Source organism: Sphaerodactylus townsendi, linkage group LG05 (genome assembly GCF_021028975.2).
Source record: "Sphaerodactylus townsendi isolate TG3544 linkage group LG05, MPM_Stown_v2.3, whole genome shotgun sequence".
Lineage (NCBI taxonomy): Eukaryota > Metazoa > Chordata > Lepidosauria > Squamata > Sphaerodactylidae > Sphaerodactylus > Sphaerodactylus townsendi.
Window position 1 is genome coordinate 62500561 of NC_059429.1, and position 25202 is coordinate 62525762.

The 25202-nt window shown below is 42.7% G+C and overlaps 1 protein-coding gene across 6 annotated transcripts in view; it reads right to left on the reverse strand.

Moving 5' to 3' along the window:
* Positions 1 to 25202, reverse strand: part of FGGY (FGGY carbohydrate kinase domain containing) — a 176410-nt gene that overhangs the window by 18035 nt on the left and 133173 nt on the right. For 4 of the 6 annotated variants that reach the window (XM_048496637.1, XM_048496638.1, XM_048496641.1 and 1 more), the window contains one exon: positions 24981 to 25075. The exons of the other annotated variants lie outside the window; for them this stretch is intronic. In XM_048496637.1, coding sequence (XP_048352594.1) covers positions 24981 to 25075 — 95 coding nt within the window. The remainder of the gene's footprint in view (positions 1 to 24980; positions 25076 to 25202) is intronic. 6 annotated transcript variants of the gene reach the window in all.

A 25202-nucleotide genomic window follows, 5' to 3' on the forward strand; every position in this document is an offset into this window, starting at 1 on the left:
TGTTATGAGGCATGGGGTAGTGCCAGTCAGCAACACTTTCACCCCTGCTGTGAAAATTCCAAATGTTTATGCTGTCTTGCTCATTTAGGGGGGAAAAATGAATCAGGTGGACAACAGTGCCCCATTTTGGAATCTGACAATTGAAGGAAGTAGGTGCCCATTTGTCCTCACCTCTGCCTCTGAAGAAATTTGATTTGAAACTATGCCAGAATTGTCTGATTTTAATCTAATCCATTTGCTCCCTGGTTTGCTCCTAACTTGTTTCTAAATACAAGTCAAAGCGCTGATATTCATGTTTAAATAAATGCCCTTACTTTCTAGGGAATGTCCCCCTCAAGGATGAAACTTCCTGCTACATGTTAATATGATTTGAGGTTCCTATTCCAAATTTCATTGTTACTGAAAATTAGACTGATATCCACAAGTAGCAGACCTTTTCTGCAATGGCAAACACATAGGGCCACCGCAACTAAGGGAAGACCAAAACCCTTCAATTTTTCCCTTCAGAATACTACTAAAATGTTTTTTTATTTGTTTGTTTCAGCAAGCAAATGGATGGTGAGGTTTGTGATTGTGGAGTATCAGGTTTTTTTAAAAAATGCAAGCATGCCTCTTATGTTGCTTTTGTGTTGTTTTTGTGTTGTTTTTTATTAAGTAATATGTTATTTTGTTGCTGCTTCTACCATGTTGTTGAGGAGTCTGCAGACTCACAAATATCAGAATATGAATCTAAAAGCACAAAATCTTGAAACTGAGATAATTCTGCAGAATGAACTGGGGGATGGATTCTCGGTTGGGGGGATTCCCAGCTATGTGGTTCGAATGGAAACACACTGTTTCCTGTGCGAACCATGCCACCTCCTGCCTCCGGGCTGGCCCCGCTGTCCAAATGGCTGCGCCAGTCAACTGAAACAGGTTACATGAACCTGTGTTGCCTGTACGGAATCAGCCTATGATTACTTCTGCCGTCCTTCCAACAGTCTTTGCTCCAAAAATATCCATATGCACATCAAGAGAAGCTCTTTTCATTGCAAGGGATAGTGATGCAGTAAGCACAGGATGAGGAAGAGAAGGGGTTGTTTGGGATCACTGCAAGACAAAGAAGCAAAGGAAAAGTTTCTAATTTGTCAACAGCTCCTCAAGGAATAATCCCCATATAAACAGATCCAGAGCTAGACTGGACAGCTGGATAAAATCACAAGAATCAGTGCAACTCAAACAGGAGTTTGCTGGCACTCCAGTCATGTTAGTCACTTATTCTGAAGAACAAATTTAGAAACAGAATGAGACGTTCTGATTGTCATCCTACCACCATTCAATTGGAAAGTCTACTTTGTGGCTAATATCTGTTGCTGAAGTCAGGCAATTGCTTATTCCATGAGCTATTTTCAGAGGCAGAGTGAGGGGAAACTACGCCCAGGGCACCAGCGCCCGCACCACGGAATCGCCCACCCCTGCCCCACCCCACAACGCCCCCGGTACACCCCCACCACACACCCTTGACGGCCTGGCCATGCCTCCACCACTGCTCTGCTCTGGGCACTACACTGCTGGCTGTTTTCCTGTAGCTCCCAATCTCTTGAATCTCACAAGTAATTAAGTAATCATAGTTAGTGAGTGGCTGGCAATTCTGCACAAATTAAAGCAGGTTAGGGGACTGTCCAGTAGGAGGAGGTTGAGTTTACATGGGCACTAGAAGGAAACCAGCATCTCAACTCGTTTTCTGCTCTGAAGTTTCACTGGCACCAAGTAGCACCTCACCTCTGACATGCCCTCCTGCTTTAGGCTCGCCTTTCAGGTGCCAATCCAAAGTATTCCTTCTTATCCAGGCTTTTAACCACTGGCTTTTGCTTTTTAGCAACTATATGATTTGCTTTTGATAAAAGGTCTGTTTTATAAACATTTTTAGGGTCATCAACAGTGTTGTGCACTGTTTTATTGCCCCAATCTGTTTTTTAAAATATATATTGACAATTTATATTTTATGACATGTTTTCATTTGTAAGCTGGCTCAAACAGGACTGTGGGGTGGTGGCAAAAACATTCAATAAATAAATAAATTATTGTTAAAGGAACTGCAAGAGGCATTGTGTCAGTGGTTGCTTACTCTAATGACTAAATCTCCTTAATCTGAAAAATGGTCATTAGTCAGTAATCATATGGTCCAGACCTATGAGAAAATACCATTAATTAACATATACACAACAAACACTCTTTTTTTGTATTGTCAAAGGCTTTCACAGTCTGAATCACTGGGGTGTTGTGTGGTTTCCAGGCTGTATGGCCATGTTCTAGTAGCATTTTCTCCTGACGTTTCACCTGCATCTGTGGCTGGCATCTTCAGAGGATTCTCTGAAGATGTCAGCCACAGATGCAGGCGAAATGACACAAGAAAATACTACCAGAACACGGCCATACAGCCTGGAAACCACACAACACGCCACTCTTTCTTTGTGTTTCTGCAGATTATTTTTAAGTGGATCTCATCTTGAAAGACATTTGGAGATACTTCTTTTCAAACATGACTATAAAAACAAAAAGGGAAAACTTCCCACTAAGGTTTTGCAGCTTCTTTGGGAGCAAAATGAAACAGATGATCCACAGTACACTTACTATCATTTAGAGCAGAGTATGAAGAACAATATAGTGTCTACAATGAAACACTATAGAGAAGGGTGGAAGAGATGCCAACAAATTCTTTTGAGGCAATCTCTGGGTTGCAGATGGTACTGATTGTTTTTGCAATTAAGCTGGGAGATTGTCTGCACAGTGAAGCTGGAAGATGAAATGGGATAGATGGGGTTGGTATCAGAAGAAAACTCTTAAGGAGGAAGAAATGATGGGTGGATCGGACTCACACACTGTTGGCCATTGCTGGAAAAATGACTATTTTGGACTGTGTGGAAAGCCACTTGATGGAGGATGCAAAGCTTATCCCTTTGACTTCTTGTCATATTCACTGCACACATTTTGCTTTCAGCACCTTCAGTTCAAACTTTTCTTCCCCATCTGGTGAACGGGTGTTTTTTTTTTAAATAAAAATTTGTATTTATGACCTATGGCAAGAGCACTGTTTACATATCAGAAGCTGGATGGGGGTTTTCTCAATTCTTTCCATATGTTCATTTACCCTCTCATAAAAAATGTTTTGGGTTTAGCCAGTTCACATGCATATAGAGTGCTTTGTCAAATCCCCAGACACAGACCTCAATACAGTTCTGAGCATCCAGCTGGGATTTTATCATGAGAACCGTTTCATAGAGGCCAACATGCCTCACTGTTATTGCCATAAAAACACAGAACCATGCAGTTATGTTTCCTAATGTTCTGCCCAACAGGATGGTCTAATCATTCATTCCCATCTTTCAGTGCTGGCTCTGTGACCTTAACTCTACCCCTTAGATGTTCTATTCCATCATTTAGCGGCTTCCTAAGGTTAAGATTTTAAAAACAAATTGCTGAGCTTTGCATTGAGTTCTTTTATAATCAGAGTTGCTTGAATGCTGTCACAGGGTCTGAATCAGGGCATAACCCCCAGCATCATGTATAGCTTACATCTGACAATTTCCATCATGTGCTTCATCTACTTATTTCTGGTTTAATATATTTTGTTATGACAAGATATTACAAGGTATGTTGCAAGAAAAAATGAAGTACTTGTGCATAACAATGAGCATAAGACAACACATTTCTCTACTAAGTTTGCACTGTTGATATACATTGTCTCCCCACGTAGGATACTTACCTATTCCAACTATCTCCTTTACAGGGGAAGACAGACTTTCTTCCTAGGCTGAATGAGCAAAGACCAAGTGAAAGGCATTTGCTTTCCTTCTTGGCTAAATAGTTTCCTAAAATGGAAGCGAAAGGCCCTAATTTTGCATATATTTCTAACAGAAACATCAGGCCACATAAAGATGTCACTTAACTGGTGTTGTGATGGGATATGGATGAAACTGGGTTGTAGCTGGGCACATACACCACACTCTTCCACCACAAACAAGGATTCTGAGTTTGGATTGAAGTCTGGGATACTCCATACAAGAACGGCAGGGAGAAGGAGGGAGGAGTGCATGTGAGCCCGCCAAAAGGTTAAGCTCAGGTACATCCTAGTTTCACTCAGAAGTTATGATCTCAGAGAGCCAGCTAAGTAGATGTATTTCCTCCAGCCTTTGACCTCTTTTCTCTTATCTTCAGACAATGGTTACAGTTTATAGGTAGAGCATATTATCTTCTCTTACCTGGTACCCATATGTTACTGGAGGTCACACAGATAAAACATGCGTTACTGGAGGTCACACAGATAAAACATAAGAAGTACTAAATCAAAATAAAATTGTGAAACTCAAACAGCCTATCTGATTCGAGCGGGGAAGAGAGAGACATACAGCCAAAAGACAGAGGCTTATATTAGTAATGGGCAGTATCCTATCACTCAGTGTGTGAAAAATATAGTTTCTGCATATTCCTCTACATTGTTGCAGTTCCTTCTGACCTCCTGGAAAGATCAGTACCAAGATATCCTGCAGCTGAGGAAAGGTCTACATTGGAACGACAAAACACAGCATTCAGACTCGTATTAAGGAGCACGAAAGACACTGTTGGCTTAACCGTCCTGAAAAATCTGCAGTAGCACAACATGCTCTAAACTGGACATAACATTTTATTTCAAAACACTGAAATTCTGGACAACTCAGAAGGTTACTATGTCAGACTACACAGGGAGGCCGTTGAAATCCACAAGCACCAAGAAAACTTCAACAAGAAGGAAGAGACTCTGAGAATTAACAGAACTTGGCTACCAGTACTAAAAACACCAGAATCAAAGGCCAAGGGCATGCTGGGTTCATGGACAATGGACTCCACCCAGACACGGGGTTTGCATTCACTAAGACTGTTGCTGCTGCAGGGAATGCAAATGTGAATCACTCCCTGGACTGAAAAACCCCACCCGCATAACAATGCAGTCAACCACACCTTTGCATAGCAAGTTCCACACAAACACTTACTGATTGGTTCCCTACCCTGGGACATAAGACAATATATACCCCACTAAACTTTGCCTTCTCACTGGACACAGTGTATAACAGACTTCTCTCTGTGATACACTTCTGAAGATGCCAGCCACAGATGCAGGCAAAACGTTAGGAACAAGATCTACCAGACCACAGCCACACAGCCTGGAAAACCCACATCAACCAATTATGCTTGAGCTGGTCAGTGGCATGTGCTGCCAAATGCATCCTGGAAAGCGGGGGAGGCAAGCAGACAACAGAGAGCTGTGACCTTTCACAACAGAGGAAAATATCCAGAGACTGTAGGACTCATGTTGACAAAGACAAGGAATGATTTGTGAAAGAATATGGTGACCTCTCCACTGAAAGAGCAGCCATGCCTCATCAAGCCATGCCTCCAGCCGCCGGTGTGGGAGGGGGTCTCATTGGCACCGGCCCCCTCGGTTCGCAGCCTGGGGGTCCACCTGGATTCGTCTCTTTCTATGGAGACCCAGGTGGCCCATGTAACCCGGGTTGCGTTTTTCCATCTTCGCCAGGCCCGGCGGCTGGCCCCCTTCCTCTCCCAGGCAGACCTGGCCACAGTGATTCATGCAACGGTCACCTCCAGATTAGACTATTGCAACTCGCTCTACGCGGGCCTACCCTTGAGGCTGATCCGGAAATTGAAACTGGTCCAGCATGCGGCGGCTCGTTTGCTCACGGGCGGTGCCTCTAGAGATCACATCACGCCCGTGCTGCACCGTCTGCACTGGCTTCCGGTTGAATTCCGAATCGTCTTCAAGGTATTGGTGTTAACCTTTAAGGCCTTACGCGGTCTGGGACCCTCGTACCTCAGGGACCGTCTGGCCCCATATGTCCCACGTCGGTCTCTGCGTTCGGCAGAGGCCAATTTACTGGAGATCCCTGCCCCCTCTATGATGCGGCTGGCCTCCACCAGGGCCAGGGCTTTTACGGCCCTGGCCCCTGCCTGGTGGAATGCTCTCCCTCAAACTGTCCGGGCCCTGCGGGACCTACATGAGTTCCGCAGGGCCTGTAAGACTGAGTTATTCCGCCGGGCTTTTGGGGAGGCCGGCTGCTGATAGGTGCCCATTAACAACTAAGATCCGCTGTTCCCCTCTTAAGGGAGCTGAGGAGTTAATGGCTGAACGCCATCTGTTTTAACTGAGTATGAATTAGGAACGCTGCTTTTAACTGTTATGAATTTTTAGTATTTTATCCTGTTATCCGCTTTTATTGTGATGTAAACCGCCCTGAGCCCTTTGGGGGAGGGCGGTATAAAAGTGGAACCAATAAATAAATAAATAAAATAAATAAATAAATATCTTGTACAAATGCCACTTCATGACCCACAGAGAAGAGGGTAAAAAGCCTGCACCTTCTGCAAAAGTGTATGGAACTGGAAAGCAGAAGAGGAGGGAGTGTTATTCATTTTTCATATTGTTTCATTTTTGCTGTCCAGGATTTCTACATCCAGGATTTGCCTTCAGTGGGGTACTAAATATAAGGCAACAACACTGCAACAAAATCAACAGAGATCATTATCAGTCAACCTCAACTTAAAAACTACTATACTTCAAATATAAATTTCATCTAAGGCTTCAATATAAACAGGGATTGAGCAAGATAGACCTCCCTGCCACGGAATTCTACCATCTTGATGCCACTATGAAGAAGTTCTACTCCCACATAGCCCACATACCACTCAATGCACTTCAGCTGGTGATACCGTGAGGTGCAGGGCTCCTAAGAAAGATCACAGTGCACAGGAAGGTCCACACAGGGCAAATGACTTGAAATACTTAAGATTTCTAATATTTACACAGGAGGGTTATTCCCCCCCCCCCACAGTGCTGAAATGTATCTTAATTAATTCCTTTCCTCTCTTGCGCCTTCACTTCCTCCCGGCACTTTGTAAACTTACTGCAGATGGAGGAGATGGCAGCAAGAATGTGAGTGGGAAGGATCAAGCCTTCTGGCTTAAACCAGTGTGTGATCTGCTGATACCCTTAGCCCTCTTCAGACATTACATTACATCCATGAGAACTGGAAAATCACCAATTCAGGTTTGTCTGTATGGAATCTGCCTGCATACAGATAATCAATACTCTGTCCAATTCACTTGAAACAGTGACCATGTCTATTGGATACATCATAGGACCACAAACTCCGGACATGCATGGCCAGCAGGTTCCTCGTTTGAAAGGACTATAGAGGTTTCTTTTCTGCTGTTTCCAATGCTGGCCTTGCACCTCAGTTGAAACATGTAGCATAACATCCCTTTTTATATTACAACTGTTCCCAGTCACCCACAAGATAAGGGAAGTGAGCATCCATCCCTAATAATGGAGCATCTCTTTTGCCAAAGTAATCCTGTTTTAGACTCCTACCTCTTAGGAATGCAGGTAGAATGAGAAAGAGACTGGAACAAGTCAACGAAGCAGAGATGGCATGGAGCACAATCTGGAAACCATGGACTATCCTGATTTAGCAATGGAAAAGAATCATTAGAGGATGATTTGCAGTCCTCCCAGACCCAGAACTACCCTGTTAAGGCCCAGCCTAGCATGTCTCGAGACTCCTTGGAGGAGGACTCGGATGGGGGAGAGGGTACAGCTTTGGCCCAAGAGCCCCATGTAATGCCTACAAACTAAGAACCTGAACCTCCAGTAGTACCTGCGGGATCTGGCCTAGAGACTCAGGCAGAACCTTCAGTTGTCCCTGCAGGACCAGGTCCAGAAGCTCAGAGCATGCAGGCTGGGAGCCACCGTCAGGCCCTAGCTCCAAGATCCCCCAACCTCCTGTCCTCAGACCAGGGGAGGCCCTGCCAGCTCTCTCATCCTTTTTGTCTCCAGAGACCCAGGAGCAATGCTGGAGGAAGCTGCATGCCAGTTTGCAGGAAAGGAGATGAAGCAGGCTAGCAGCTGTGGGATGAACTGGGCTCAACAAGAAGTCTCTGCCAGACTGAAGTAATACAGCTGCATGAGGTTGTTGCACTGGTAGGTGGGATACTTGCTATAGAAGGGGTTGGAAGTCAAGCTGTGCTGTGACAGCAATGTCGTGCTTGGACCTGAAAGCCACTTCTGTTGCCTGAACCTATGCTTGATCTGGATTTAAACTCTGTTGTACCCTTCTGCACTTGATGAGCAATTACAATAAACTACTGAACTGGTTGTGAGCTTGCTTCCGACTCTGCTTGGTAAAGTTCTGTCTATGGCATGCCCCAAGCCAACAGAACCCTCTAATTTGGAGGCCCCAACATGGACCCACCCAAGACCAGACCAGATATGGTCTCTCAAAGCACCCCAGGAGCAGTGGAGGTGAAGGGTTAAAGGGAGGAATGGGCCAGGCACAGTAGTGAACACCTGGCAACTCAAGGCCTCCCTTCTGCTGAGCAAATTCTGAGCAAATGACCAATAAGTCACCACAGGATCTGGAGAAAGAAGGAGAGGCATTGTAAAGCAATCCTCTGGATTACAAGGGTGGTGAGGTGGAAAGTGAACAGATCACGATCAAATGCTGCTGACAAGTCGAGTAATGGGAGCGCCTGCCTTGATCCAATTAATGGTGGAGATTGGTGAGGGCAGTCTCAATGAAGTCTTAGTGTGCTACTGGCAGGTGTTAGCTAGGGCCTGGTCAGGCAGTCCAGAGTCAAATCGAGCAGCAAGCAAAGATGTAGTCAGGTGGTCCAGATTCAAGACACAGGCAGTAGGTGAGGCAGGCAGGCTGAGAGCCAGAGTTCAGAGGAAGACCAGGCACATGAAGCTTACCAGGAAGTACACTTGTTGTACCCAGGCCGAGCTATGCCCAAGACAGGGCTTAAGTAAGACACCCCTGCTAATGGGGCCAAGCTCCTCTTCTGAATCAGATCACTCCAGCTCACAGAGCCTTCTGCCATAGTGAGCAGCAATGCAGGCACATCTCCTTTTAACTCTCAGCTGCTGCCTTTGTCGTTGCCTTCTTTGTACAGCTGGCTCGTTACTCAGCTAGCCTGAGGTAACTGATGGCTCTTCCAGCTGCATGACATCAGACTCTGTTGCTGGCTCTGTCTAGCTAGCAGGGAAGGGCTTGGAATTTGCTCTGTCTTGCTGGCAGGAGAGGCTCTGTCATCTGCAGCTCTTGGTCCACAGTGCTTTCAGACTCCACATTGGGTTCCTCGCCTTCCTGGGACTAGCTAGTGATACTTGGTCCCATAGCCAGGCTGGAAGCTTGACTAGAAAGGGTCAAGAGCTGATGTATCTTCTAGGAATTTCTGGAGTTGCTAAGCCACTGGTCTCCCCACTCACAGTTAGCCTACCCTGACAGTTTATCAGATATATACCATCTCCAAACTGAGTAGCTCACAAGAAGAATTGCCTGTACTCAGCTCAACTATAAAACAACACAAAGCTTTTTGCAGGTACTGCTGTGGGAACTGGAATGCCTTTGAACATTCCAAAGATGGTAGAGTTAAACTCAGCCATTCAAGAAAAAATTCTGCAAACTCGACACAATTGTTTTTTTCAAGATGTGACCTTCCCCAAATCTGTCTTTAGTGTGGCAATAAATCATGGCATATAGCTCTTGAAGAAATGTACCTCTTCTATTTTTGTAACCTCTCCATCTATGGACATTTGATCACATTTCTTAGTGCCTTTCTCTATTTCAAGTCTACAATTTCATACTGTAGAAGAAATTGTGAAAACAGACGGTACCATTTGCTCCACAAAACAGTTAGCATTGACAGCAGTTATCATAAACCACTGCATCACAGCTGCATTTTCAATTGCTCTTACAGAATTTGACACAAAATTGTTTTTTATGTTTATTAATTACCCCTAGTATCAGACATGCTTGATTCTGAACAAGCATTTTGACTGGAGTACGAGTATTTGTTATTCAGCAACATCTTTAACTACCAGAACCATCTATATTTATTCAGACACAGGTGAGTGGGGCTGAGAGAGCACCTAAGGGCTGTGACTAGCCCAAGGTCACCCAGCTGAGGTGTGTTGGAGTGCACAGGCTAATCTAGTTTCCCAGATAAGCCTCCACAGCTCAAGTGGCAGAGCACGGAATCAAATTCGGTTCTCCAGAGTAGAATGCACCTGCTCTTAACCACTATGCAACTGCTGCTCAAATGTATCCCTGGGAGTGCTGCTCCAACATCTAATCACTTGGGAGGAAGGATATAGATGTTGGCAGGAAGCAGAGGAAAGAGGGAGTTGAGATCTGCCTCAAGGAGGGAACAGTGACAGTTCAGGTCTAGCTCAGGAAGAAAAGCAGCCATAGTGAAGTGTAGCTTAGCCTTACAGAGTGACAGAGTAGTATGGCTCTATCTCTGGGCTAGTTTACCAAATTGTTAGGCCTGTCTATGGAAATGAGCAGACCTTGTACAATTTAGTATGACTCTTGGTAAAGATCAAGCTGGCATGGGTGTAATCCTAAATGTCTGTGACAGGATCCAATTTAGCGGCTAGTCAATAAAAGTCTGTTTGTCCCTGAGAGCATTAAAGAAAATTCTAACTACACTCTAGAGCCATAATTTAATCTAATTTAAATTCATGTGCCTTAGACAGGTTTCTTCTTTGCCTAGAGACCTGTGCTGTTGATCTATTATTTGAGACTAACCTGTAAATAAATATATCCTCTCGGTTTATATTCAAATCCTGCCTCAGTGAGCTCCATCAACCCTTTGTACACCACAGAAGTTACTTCAAGACAACAAACCCAAAGCCTATACACTTGCTACCTTTAAAATTGAGGGAAAAGTTAATAGTTCAAAACAAACTTCAGACCCAAAAATCTTAGGAGGCTGTTTGTGTCCCCGGGGAGAAAAAAGGCTTGTCACAACAGGTTTCTTGAAGCTGTACAGTTGCAATGTGAATTTTTTTCTTTGTATGCCCATAACAAGAAAAAAAATCACATAATATAATTGGAATTATATTGACACGTGAGCCCAAAGATTGTCAGTCATTTAATTTTACAAGAGCAGAAAGAATGCAGGCTCTTTCCACCCAGTGTAGTAATTTAATTGTCAACCAAATACTGCCAAGTCTTACTGAGACATGCCACCGTTAAACAAGGAAGTCTTGTTATCTAGGGAGATGTTTTACATTTCTTTCCTGTAGCTGCTGTTTTTATGAAACAATTTCCAGTTCAAATCTGAAGGATGCAGAAGTCCCTGCAACATTCTGAGCCAATGGGAAGAGAAAATGGGATTGTTTTACATTTGATGGAATTGTATGGGGATAGATTTAAATTGTGGGAGGGTTGAGTAGAGTGGGTGGGGTGTTTAGGTTAATGGGGTAAGTTTTTAGGCAAAATTGATTGGATTTAATTAAAGTAGTGACTGTTCCATATGAAGGGATAGCAGCATCGTGGTTGGTGGGGCAAATATTGTGGTGGGAGACCATACTGAGCTGGGATGAATATGGGCCTACTTGTTATCTGGGAGACTAGCATGGGATCAGGGATACCAGTTATGGAAGGTTTGGGAGGTATGGCAGTGCGGAGAAATATTGTGAGGGAAGGCGGCTGAGATATGGCTGTGCTATGCCTTCTTCCAATATTCATACCATTCCGAGATATGATGGTAGTGGGATTAGGAAACTGAACCCTTCTCCAACACTGATGTATAATGTCAGTTCTATAAATAATAAGACATCAACACTACATAATTATTTTCTAGACCAGAAAGTAGACTTGGTATGCATGTCTGAGTTCTGGGTAAAGGAGAGCAAAATGGTGGCCTTCAAACAGCTGTCCATCTCAGGTTTTCTAGCCCTTCATCAGTTGCAGACAAAGGATTGGGGGAGGGGGTTGGCAGTGCACATCTGGGAGTCTTTCTCCTACAGGAAATTTCCCACCCCAGAGATCTCTGGAATTGTATAGGCCTAGGGTGGGATGCTGAGGAGAGTGTGGCTATCTTGTTGGTGTAACAACAGCCTAGCACAACAGCAGATATCCTGCTAAGCCTGTACCTTGAGGTACACCAGACTGATGGTCTTGGTGTACATGCCAATGCTGCCTTATCTTTTCTTCTGACCTCAGATCTAGTGTGAACCCAAGGCAACACCAGGTTGCATCCACTAGCTTACACCTGGTACAATTACTAGGGGTAGTTAGGCCAATTAACGTCCCTGTCAGGGAATGTCCAAATTATTAAGAGATTCAGCTCTCAGCTGTGATGCTTTGCAAGCCTCTTGGCAAATAATGGCTAGTCATTCTGCCACAACCTGCCTGCCAGTTTTAATACAGTTAGTGAACTGCGAGCCCTGCAGCTGTCTTATGGTTCTATATTATTTCAGCCGACTGACTGGGACCAATGTGGACAGAATCGTGACTTCTTTGAAACCAACCATGTGCCTCCAAGACTCATATGAGCTTCCCATGATCAATCTGTCCCTGAGTTCAGGGACTTCCCAGGAATGCTGATGGAGCAGTAATGAAGCCACTGAAGATACTATTCCTGGACCCTTAAGATCCAGCAAACGTCCAATGTCACATTTACCTTTCAATGTCAAATTTACCTTTCCTTCCAAGATGACACATCAACCCTGGATCCATTTCAGTCCAGCTTCGGGCCCAGCCATAGGGCAGACTGTGTTGGTCACCCTCACAGACGATCTCCACAGACAGATGGATTAGGGGAGGTCAGCACTGCTACTACTGCTTGACTTGTCAACAGCGTTTGAAATCAGTCAAAGCACTCCTGACAGATGGCCATCCAGCCTCTGTTTAAAAACCTTCAAAGGAGACTCCTTGTCAGACTCGCAGTTCATGGAACTCACTTGATGGTTTCAAGGATTTTATTCATGAGAGCAGAGTAACAGCAAAAGACAGTTCTGGCATGATGGCGCCAAAACTGTTGATAATATGTTCAGGCAATCCCCTCCCCCCATGTGAACCAGCAAGTACAGTACAGTACAATTCAACCCCAAGGCTTCAAGGGCAAGAAACTGATAAACACCTGCAAAGCAAATCACATCCACACAGAATCCCTCCCCCCGCAGGAATGGCATCCTAACATTCCTCTACATTGCCTTGGAGTGTGGTGGAGTCTTCTTCTTTGAAGGTTTTCAAACAGAAGCTAAACGGCCAACTGTCAGGAATGCTTTGATTGTGTATTCTTGCATGGTAGGTGGATGGACTTGATGACCTTTTGGTCTCTTTCAACTCTATGGCTGTTTCCGCATAGGCGGAATACAGTATCCCAGGGACGCTAAAAACAGGGGAGGGGTTTGCAGCAGCAGCGGGACAGAATAGGCATCGCAGCAGCGGTGGCCTCGAAACCCCCGAGCGGCGCGAAGCTGCTGTTTCTGTTTTCCAAAAAACGGAAACAGCGGCTTCCAACCCCCTGCTCGCAGGCGTAACGCAGTGCAAGCTGGAAGGCGCCACTTTACCCCCCTTTCTCTCACCGCCTTACCAGTCTCCCTCCTCGACCTTCCGGCACGTCGCCCAGCCCAGGGGACACGCCCCCCCCTGCCCTGTGACTTCCCCGGAGCTAGTCGCGACAGGGCAGGGGGCATGTCCCCTTGGCCTGGCCGATAGGGAGCGCCTTGGAAGTTCGGAGGAACGGCAGGTGTTAGTGACAGTGCAGCTCTTGGCGCAGGCTGCACCGCCTTTGAGGCTTTACCGGACCGCCCCGTGGTGTGAACGGTCCCGGGGTGTGTGTGCAGAAACGGCCTATGATTCTTAATAATAAGCCTTTATTTGGCATAGGCCTATGATTCTATGATGTGTTCGATTATCCTCTTCTGTCCCACTGCCTTGTTGACATTGGATTACGGCGAACAGTCCTTAAATGGCTGATCTCTTTTCTCCAAGGTCTGGAGGATGTAGCTAGGGGGGAGTTTTTCATCACAGTATCCCTTGGTATATGATGTCCCACAAGGGGCAATTCTCTCTTCAGTGCTTTTTAACAACTATATACGCTCCCTCCCCCAGCTGGTTAGGAGGTTCGGGCTGGGGCAGCGGCGAAGCTCCCAGGGGGCAGGCGGAGTGCGCGACGCACCGGGTGCAAGAATTTGGGTCACGTGGGGGGCACAAAATTCCCCCGGCCCCTCTCCCTTCGCTACGCGGCCCCCCACACTTACTTTAGAAAACCGAGCAGGCTGGAGAACAGGCCTCCCTGTTCTGGTGGGAACTACATTTCCTGTGGAGATCACATGTACTGGCTCAAGAGTGAATACTGGATCAGGTTCAAAGTTCTGTTATTGAGCTTTAAAGCACAAAACAGTGTGGGATACTTGTATCTGCAGACCCCGCAGAGAGCATTACACTTTAAAGCCATGGTAGCGAACCTATGGCACTCCATGGATTCATGGACTACAATTCCCATCAGACCCTGCCAGCATGGCCAATTGTAGTCCATGAACATCTGGAGTGCCATAGGTTCACCACCACTGCTCTAAGGGAAACAATATCCTGGGTGGTCGCTTGCTCTAGAGTTATCTGGCCCTCCTCAACCAGGGCCAGGGCTTTTTCAGTTCTGGCCCTAAGCTGGTGGAACTTTCTGTCTAATGAGACCTTGGCCCTGTGAGATTTGGTTCAGTTCTGCAGAACCTGTAAGATGGAGAGGTTCTATCAGGCCTGTGGTTAAAGACAGCAACAATCCATATACAACCTGGCCTCACTTTTCCCCTTCTCCTCTCCCCTTCCTTTCCCCCTTCTCTTCCCATTCCTCTCTTCTTCTTCTTCTTTTTTTGCCTTTTTGTGCTGGACCCACCAGTACACACAGTCCTTGCTTATTCGTTTCTGGCTCTCCCATTTTCATTTCTCAATTTACACCTGAACACAACATTTTTTTGGGGTGGGGGTGGGTGGGGGGTGGGGGGAATGCCATAATGCTACAGAGATGTAGGAACAAGATGATGAATTTTAATTAGTAATAATTTTATTTGACTAGAATTAATTTTATTATACATGTAAAATAGTTTTTGGAATTAATTTTATTGAGTGACTGTATTTATTCATTTATTCTTGAGCTGTGGAGGCTCATCTGGTGAATCAGATTAGCTTGTGCACTCCAACACATGCCAGCTGGGTGACCTTGGGCTAGTCACAGTTCTTTGGAGCTCTCTCAGCCCCACCCACCTTACAGGATGTTTGTTGTGGGGGAGGGGAGAGGAGATTGTAAGCTCCTTTGAGTCTCCTTACAGGATAGAAAGGGGGAATATAAATCCAAATCCAAACTCTTACGAAAAGCCTGAAATATCAGTTAACATCATTTTACTTCCTAATTACTGCAAGGTTTCTTTCCTGTAGGACAGTACTGAGCAATGAAGTATGGAAAAGAACTGACTCTATCCTGTAGACATATGAGTGATGTAGTTAGAGAAAAATCTCCTCATTTAAATGCACATCTATGCTAACAGATTCACTTGTGCCATTGTTGGTTTCAACACACTTTTTTTTCTGGACCCTTGTTTTGACAGGAAGATTCTGGCAGGAGTTATGGAACCATTCAATACCCCTTCCCAGTTTTAATTTTCCAATGTCTACCATGTTTCAATACAAATTCTGACATCTGTAAATGTGCATGTATTTAATGTCCTACTCAGCAAAGTAACTGGAGGAATCAAATAGTTCTATCAACAACACATTTTGAAGGCAACTGTAAAATCAATGTTCTTTCCTACTGATTAATGAATTATACTTCATTCTGGGCAGCCAAAAGTCTGAATAAACTTAGAAATCCTCTGAAATCGTTGTGACTATTGTCTTGCTTTCATGTTTACTGGTACATGAATTACTTTTATAGTCACTGAATGTTGGACATAATAAGTTGGGAAGTCAACTTTTAAATATTTCTGTTGCACTTTGAATATTGTTCTACAGATGGAGCTGCTGCAAAATTAAAAGACTGCTCAAGCTCTCATTATCAAAAAATGCAAGAAATTAATATTGATGCACCAAGTTCTTTTATAGATGATATTAAGGAATAGCAAGGGCTGCCCATCACCTGAGCACCCTGACAACCTTGAAGGGCTTCTGATATTGAGTTCCAGGTATAACTGAAACAAATGCTGGATAATTACTATGCAGGACTGGCAGACTAGGAAGCAAAAAGCTATTCAGTGTTGCCATTGTTAGGAGGTTCTGTAGAATCCAGGGTTGATTTTCATTAGAACAAGCTTCTTCATTCGAGGGAAAAACTAGAAGTCTGATTGGGTGATGTGTCTGTAAAATAACCCCCATCTCATAGCTTTTAGATTCTACTTTTTAAAGCCTGTAAGAGCCTTTAGAATTTTGACACAGAGTGATAGTCACAGCCACAAAATAACTGTCACAGGAGGCAGAGCCAACCACACCTTCAATGACAGGGAATGATAGTAACTCATCAACATTTCAGGCAGATGCCTAAAACAGTATGCCTTTTAAAATAAACTTGTTTGAAAATATTTTCTTGCATACACACCTTATATCTAGTCAAAAATTACTTTGTGTGTGGTACAAGCTGCTATCAAACCAATTTTTTAAAAAAATCTGCATAACAAATCAGATCCTCAGTGGCCAGTCAGAAGCCCTTCTGGGATGATGAGATAATGACATGGGTTGCAAAGCTGATCAGCAGTCCATAATGACTGTTTGGCAGTTAAAGATGAATGATAGCTCCAACAGACTTTCTCTAGAATCAGAAAGCAGCAAGTATCAAGTAAAGAAACAAAACTAAAAAGATGTAACTTTCCGCTCTCTTCAGGTTCTGAAGACTGCAAGCTAGCCTCTAACTACACTGCCTATAAACCATGGGTAGGTTTACATGTGTATGTTGATCACTTGATGGTTATAAAAACAAGTGACAACTTGTGGAGGAGAAGGAGTCTTCACAGGTCAAAGGCATCAGACAGAACTTTTAAACAATTTCCCATTGGCATGAATACCATAATTTTAAGGGGAGATAACTCATGTAATGAGATATGAGCCATCCAGTAACAAATATGTGAATAATGCCCAAACATATCTGAAACAGCTCTCTGTGTTACTTCGTTCTGAGGGAGAAGGAAAGTTGTAAAAGTCTGACAGATAAAAGAACTTAAAATTATGCAGGATATAGCTATAGAACTAAAGAGGTCAGCACAGATATAACACAAAGGAGGCTTAACTTCAGCAGTGATACAGCATCAGGTGCCCCGGGGGCATTTATTTTGAAGTCAACTCCGTTAATTTCAGTAAGACTTATTGCTCTATAAAGACACTGAGACTTGAAACTTAACTGTTACAGCCAACTTTGGGATAAAGGGAAAACATGCAAAGTAGCAAACTTCCCTATGCACCAGGCTTGTTGAAGTATGTCCTAGCGGTTCAGATGGCTGGTGTCAAATGTGCAGACGCAGTAATCATCGTGTCCTTTGAAAAATTCATTTTAGAAAACCCCAGGCATTTTAGACAGCTTGCATTGACTCTACATGCCTGTGTTTCCTTACAGAACACTCTGATCTCCTGCACTGGCATAGCAAGAGTTCAGATCCCAGATGAGGAATTAATGAGGTGGATTGAGTTTCCTACTCTCTTGTGTATGTCTTGAAATTTCTCTTCAATTTAGCCAGAGGGGAGGGCGGCCAGACTACTCAATTTGCCTGTAATACAGCACTTATAATTAGGGAAGGCACACTAGGAAAAGAGAGACGGTTAACTTGGACCTGCTATAAAGAATCCAGATTGCCCTACCCGTACTTCAATTATTGTACTATTTTATCAGCAGTGCAGAGAAATGCTTTAATTGCCATAATAGAAATTGTGCCTGCATTCGGAACATTATGCAAGATTCAGATAATTTGGTCTTTGAAAGAATTATCACATGCCTAGTTTTCAATCATGGGAAAAGTAGGTACTATTGCTTCAATACAACCACCATTTGGGAATAGACATTAGAGTTGTTTTTTTATAACTTATATGTTTTAAGTCAATCGGGAAAATCAGTTTATTCTAGAACAACAACCTTCAATGATTTACACATGCTTAATTTAAATAGCAACAGCACTTTCTGTACCAGGGAAGACGTACAGCATGCACCATAAACAGGATGCTTTTATTGAAACATCCCATTCCAAATATATTACATGGAATTAAAGACAGCCATGCACATTATATTACTGTGGGAAACACCATTGCTACTACAGTGCTTCCTGCAGCACACACACCCAGCGCAGATGTAGACATCAGAGATGCGGGTACATATCTTTAAACATCAGTGACCCTATCATGGTTCCTAGACACTTGTACGGCCATAGTTAAAGATTTGCATATATGGGAAACATTGATGTTATCTTGGTGTTCCTTGAAACAAAAATTTAATATGTAGAAATGTGCTTCATCCCATCACTTTTCAACACATACATGACTCCAAAGGGAATCATTTTTAGGATCAGGGTGCTAGTAATTTTCCTTCAAACTCTGATACTATATGGGCAGGGTGAGCAGCTAGTAAAGGAAGAAAACAGTGGGCCCTGGTAAAGTGATAGCAAATTCAGATATGGTGTATCTTGCTCTCACAGGATTGCACTACTTGAGATCTATACATAGGGCACAGGTCCCCTAATCTTTTCTTTCATCCTGTGGGTACATTTGGAATTCTGACACAACTTGGTAGCCACAGACATAAAACAGCTACTGCAGGAGGTGGAGTGAACCACAAAATGGCTGCTACCATAGTTTCCTTTCAGTGACAGTGAAAATCTTTGAGCTGTGATAGCAACTGCTGCCAAAGCAACTTAAAAAAATCTGCACAGCCAATCAAATCTCCAGTGGCTAATCATAAGCTTTGCTGGACAAAAGCCTTACCTGGCCCTGCCCACTTTCTAAAAAAATACTCTTTGGCTGTCATCACGCATGAAAAGGTTGCAGTCAGTATATATTGATGATGCCCAGGGGTACCACACTGAAGACCCCTAGTATAGGACAGTGACTTTCAACACAGCCTTCTCAGGCATGTGACTTTTGCAAGTGCAAGGGCATTTGTTTACAACTTCTTCAAACAAGTGGTGCTTATGCTTATATGGCAAGTGCCCAGCTTGCCACTTGATACTTAATCAACTGTATAGTTGTGATCCTAAAACACACGCAATTGAAAAAAAGGGTTCACTGCATCAGAAAACTTGACTTTCAAGTAATTTGTATTGGAATGCAAATGTGCTTTTTGTTTAGTTGGCTAGGACATAGTTACTTCCACCTCGCAGAGTGGGGGGAAACACCCCACTCATCCATAGGTCAAAATGGCACAGTTTCAAAATCTGGAAAAAGCAACAACTTCTTATAGTTATAAAAACTGAGCAGGGTGGGAAAAGAAATGGAAAAGTAAAGGTATATAGGACAAAGTGCCCAGATATTGAAGGAATAGGAAATGCCCCAGGGCGCAGTTGCTGAGGGGAAGAAGATGTACCTCAAGTTGCTCCACTTGCTATTCCTTGTTCTTTCAGTTTATTGAGCCTTTCATAGATCAGGGGTAGGAACTCTGCGTTTTCCAGATGTTCAGGACCATAATTCCCTGGTCAGTTTTTCGTCAGCATGGCCAATTGGCCATGCTGGTAGGGGCTGATGGGAATTGTAGTTCCTGAACATCTGGAAAGCCGCAGGTTCCCTACCCCTGGTCTAGAAAGTCGGACAAATGCAATTCTAATTGCTTGCTAGACAGTCTCCCTGAATATTCAGTGATTTGGGGGTGGGGTTGCATATAAGGATCACCCTGAAAGGACCATGCTGAAGTTGGATAAGGGTCTCAACAAACAAAGCTTGCACAGTTCATAGGGACCAAGTCTTAGTTTTATGTTTGGCCAAGACAATGTTTTCCTCAGAGATTCAGGAAAAATACGAACATTTCTGCTTAATTACTGCTGTGACATGTTCCTTTTCTGTGATGTACATTTCTCAACAAATGGCCAGTAGTTGAAGCTCTCTTGCCAATTCAAGGATACTATGAGCCAAGTGTAGTTTTCTCCTAGGCTGTTATTTGAAAAAAACCCTCCAGATTTTCATAAAAATACCACAAATTAATAATTCATCAAGAGCCTCACCAATGATAGGCCCAAATAAAACAATTAATTACGTTTTATACCAGCTGATAACTTTTGGACTTTGACTTGTGGTCTGCAGAAATTATGACCTACTACTGTGGCTTTGCCGAAGTATAGGTTTTACCTATACATTTCTAGTAGCGTAAAGTGGTTGCAAATTATCCAAAATGATAGCTAGCAAAACCCAGTTTTTCAGCATGTACCAACCTGATAACATATCAATTGTATGACAGAATCTAACACAGACAACACTGCATTTTGCTTGAGTCATTTCAGAGATTGGACTTATGCTGATGGAATGCTCTCAGTTTTCTTCTCTGATTTGTTTGTTTCAAAACCAGTCTGATACAATACTCTGAAACCTGGCAAACATGGGAGATTCACAAATAGTGTGCTGAATGAGACCAAGAATAAGACAGCTTTACTTTTCATATTACTGCACACAGCAAAGTGTAAATGTTAACCATAAATAAAGCAAAGCAAGTGCTCAGCAAGAGAGAAGGGCAACAGATGTCAACCTGTATCATGTGTCAGTAACAGCAGCAGCGCACGAAGCTACAGATCTTCCTTTGCTTGTTTGTGAAAACATCATGTTAGGGTAAAGCCATGTTGCAGTTGCTGAACTCTCAAGTATAGTAGAAGGGTGGGATCCTCCTCCTTTCACTCCTCCAGGGCAGCTGCTCCAGCCAAGGAATGCATGAATTGTCCACCCATTATCATCTCACAAAGGAAAAGTTTAACAAGAGCAGAACTATATCCCATCCTTAAAAATGTAACTCAGAGCCCATAAAAATGGTTTGATTAATTTAAGAACCAGAATACATGTAGCTATGACCCACTGTTATGCCAAACCAAATGCACAGGTTTTGCAATAGTGTGGCATGATCCCACTGACCTGGAGTATAAGAATGAAGGACTAAACATAATTTTCTTTGCATGTGCCCATACATTTCTTACATGTATACTTGCATATGGTAAGAACAATGTGTAAACTGGCATTGGACTGGCTGACTGCACTAGTAGAAAATCTTCCCACACCCTTTAACTATAATGCAAATAGTTTACCTTTAGAGCTGAAACCATCGTTTTGGTGTTTCTACTGAAGTTATCAAGAATGAACAATTTTACAACAGAAAATGGATAGATCCCCTCTACTATGATCACTGCCAGAAAAATATCCATCTCACTATTACTAAAAATGACTAGTAAATTTGTTGGCAGACAAAACAGGAATTATATTTGGATGTTAACTTGTATATTTAAACAACTGACAGAATCAAGTAATTTTTTTGCCTTGAACTGTTACAAAATTAGCTTTGCTTTTGTTTCAGAGAGTAGCCATGCTGGACTGCAGTTGAAGAGCGAGATTCAAATCTAGTAGCACCTTAGAGACCAACACAATTTTTCAGGTGTAAATTTTTGAGAGTCAAAACATCCTCTGTCAGATACTTCTTAATGGCAAAATTTAAAAAACTGGCAGATACTTCAAAGGTACTACTGGACTTGAATCTAGATCCAGTACATTGATTGTGATATGAAAAGGATGCCTGCATAGAGTGTGGCCATCTCCCCATTTTCTCTGTAGAGAAGGTAACTTCTGCCCTAAAGGGAGGAATGACCACATTAACTTTTCACAAAGAGAAGATCAGAATATTTACATTAAAGAAAAATAAATCACTTTTATGCAAGGTGTTTTTAGTTAATACAGTTCTAAGTTATAGGCATACAACATAGGAGGGTGAACTTAACTTGCTTCTTCGGCAAAAAATGAAATAAGATTAAAACATTTTAGCCTAGTTCTCCTTGTTAATCCAACCTTCAGAGGCGTAGATATAAGGGGATAGGGGTGCGCCGTGCACCGGGTGCGTGCCGATGGGGGCAGAAAATTGCCCTTGCCCCCTTCCCCTGCCAGGCCTGGCCCTGCCCACCAGCCTGGCCCGTTTTCAGTTGGCAAAAAGGGTAAGTGGTGGGGTGGAGGCAGGACTGTGTGGGGGATGGGGGGCCATTGGGGGGGGGTGGCGCCTGGGTGCCATTTTGCCCCGGGTGCCATTTTCTCCCCCTACGCCTCTGCCAACCTTCCAGAACCTCCAGCTTTTCTTCTTCCCCTGTGTTCACATAATAATTAAAAGAGTAATTTTTGACATGGCAGAAGACTTAATAAAAGGTGCATTATCAGCAAGTCAATTCAATAACTTCTTTCTTCAAATATTTTTTTTACAAGATGATTATGGCAAATAATTTTACAAGATGATTATGGCAAATAATTACTGAATTATCCTAGTTTATATAGATTTTTATTGATGTGAGGCTGATTTGGACTAATTCAATAGATATCAGTGATCTTAGTACTTTTTCTAATGTAGTCTATTTAGCCATCAGTGAGTGCTTAGGCCTTTTTTCCCTTTTCATTGTAAGAAGACACATAAAAGAAGAGAGTAGAGAGCTTAGTTTCCACCCTCCAAAATTTTAGAAGACCTGGATTTTGTGTCCTGATTCTGAGAGATTTTGGTCCTGTATCTGCTAAATTTTGAAGTAGCTAATTGGGGCTCTAAAACATTTAACGTAGCAGCTCATTAACAGGATTAACTTGTGTCTGCACATGCAGTGAAAATCCTAAACTGTTCTTCAAATCATAAGAAAACATATTTATTTAGGCTTATGTGAATAATGGTTCCACAGTTCCAACAAGAGAATGGACATTTTTGCAGATTAGACAATTCATCCCACATATCAATCCTAAAAACGTGGTAATGAAAGCAGCTAGCACCTGCAATCTATAGTTCATACCTTATGAAAAGCAGCCAGCTAAAACTAATCCATGACCTATGTGCTAGAGATGACTCCCTTGTACTAAAATACTCTAACTACTAATGTAGATAAAGAATATACAATGTTCCTCTGTGCAGAAGAGTTTGCTCATGCGAGTGCAAAATCCAAGGTGCAAGTAATGGTGGTGCAATTTCTTGCTTACGCAAATGCATTGAACAATTTCAAAAAACCAGCATGTATCAAATCAGACTGAGAATATTGATGAGGTAGGAATACATATGAATAAGTCTGCAAGATCCCACACCCAAACTACATGTTCTTGAGCCAGTAATATGGACTAATAAATGTAAACCCAGTTTTGCTATCCTAATAACCTGAATTTCCTTAAAGGACTAGAAGATACCTTACCAGTGGTTACTTGATCTTAATACGAGTACTCCATTTACATTTAGGGATGCCACCTATTGCAAGTCAAACAAAAACAGTAGGCTTTTGCTTACAGTATGAGCATCCATGGCTCTTTATACCACAATCAAATTGTTCAATACATTTGTCAATGAGCATCCTTTCATTGGGAAAGCCATTTTTAAAATGAACTATTTCACTTTGTAATCTCATTGCAAAAGGTGACCAGTATTTGTCCTACATGGTGCTCTAAGGGCCAGACTAGACATAAAGCTGGGAACTCATCATTAGATCGTCCAATGTGCAATTTACACTTAAGAAAAAGTTGCGGGCAGGTCATGGTTTAGGGGAGGGGTGACTCCACCGTTTCCAACTGTAGTCAACCAATGAGCTAAAAATAGACCAACTAGGCTATTTTCAGATGAAGAAATGTGGCAAGGGAATGAATTAAATCACATCTACCTTAGCATGAGCTCACAATCCACAATGCTGTCCTCCCCCCTGTTCTCCCATGACCATTTTTTGAGGCTGAGCAAACATAAGGAGATCCCAACATGCCTATTCAGCACATGCACACTTTGGCCCTGTGAGAAAATGATCCTAACTAGCGGACTTTTCTTTGGCAGAAATATTTTTCACACTGTTTGCAGCTGGATGGAATAAGCCTCTTCTAACAAGCAATTTGTCTGCAGCTGTCTTCTATCAGTCCAATACTGCAAAGCTGCAACGACTGTGCTTCAAAATAAAATAAAGAATTTACCTTTGGCCCCTAATCTTTCAATTAATTTTCACAAATCCATAAACACAGGTAAGAAAATTTAAGCAGGGATTTATTCATCTGAGCACTGACACAGCAGCAAAACAAGGTATGTTGACCAGAAGTAAGCCTCACAGAGTTCAACGGGACTTGTCTGTGTTCAGGTAAGTGTGTACAGGATCACAACCAAAAAAGTACAAAATCAATTTTTCTTCAGTGAAGAGGGTACTGTTCTCTTATTATAGAGACATTTTAAAAAGCAAAATATTCTGCTCTCAGACAGCACATTATTCAGAAACAACTGCAGAAGTTGCTTTCACATGGAAAAAAATTTAGGAGGGGAATCCTTTGTGAGAAGAAACAATTAATTCAGTTTAAGATGGCCACTCTACTACATTTTCAGGAAATACTCTTTTTAAACAATGAGCCCAGTGAAGGAAAAGGGTTGGCTATTCCTAATTTGGCCAGCATGGATATCATTGCAAAAAATGGGAAATTCCAATGGTCTCTTCCAACTCTATGATTCTATTCTATGATTCTATATAGATGTACTTTACCAATTGATGGCATTATGTCACATTATGCCAGAATTCTTTACAAGCCATTGCAAAGGGTTACTGCTCCAGCTGCACATTTCAAATTTTTTTGTAAGAAACCAAACACTCTTCAGATACAGTGCCAGACAGCCCAAGAGTCATATGGAAAAACCTTTGAATGACTACTATTTTCTAATGCAGAAATATATAAAAATATATAAGCAGTGATTCCTTACAAAATCAGTCCATAAAAATAAATTCAGTTGTTCATCAACTTAATGGTGAACTCTTATCCCTAGAATTTCAAGCTATTTCTGCCTTGAACAACTAGGTCATTTTATGACTGGATGCATGATACATCTTCTTAGTTAATCTAAAAAGACCAACTTGTCAACAGAGATGAGACTGAAAGCATCTGATTTTATTACGAATATAACTTGCAATCTGATGTAAGGCAGAAAAATGGAGAAGTCAAGTTTTCACATCCAGATGTTCCATGATTACGTACCTGCAGAGAAGCAAAATCTTTAGAAGCACAAGCTCCAAGAATAGCAGCACCCACTAGAACAGACTCCACTTCTTGGGCCAGAACAACAGGCATGCCTAAACAAAGACAACTTTTTCAGAATGTCCAAAGTGTAGGTAACACTAAAAAAACAGAACAAATAATTAGAGCACAAACAGCTGGACGATTATTCTATGCATACCCTATGCGATCATATGACTGCTT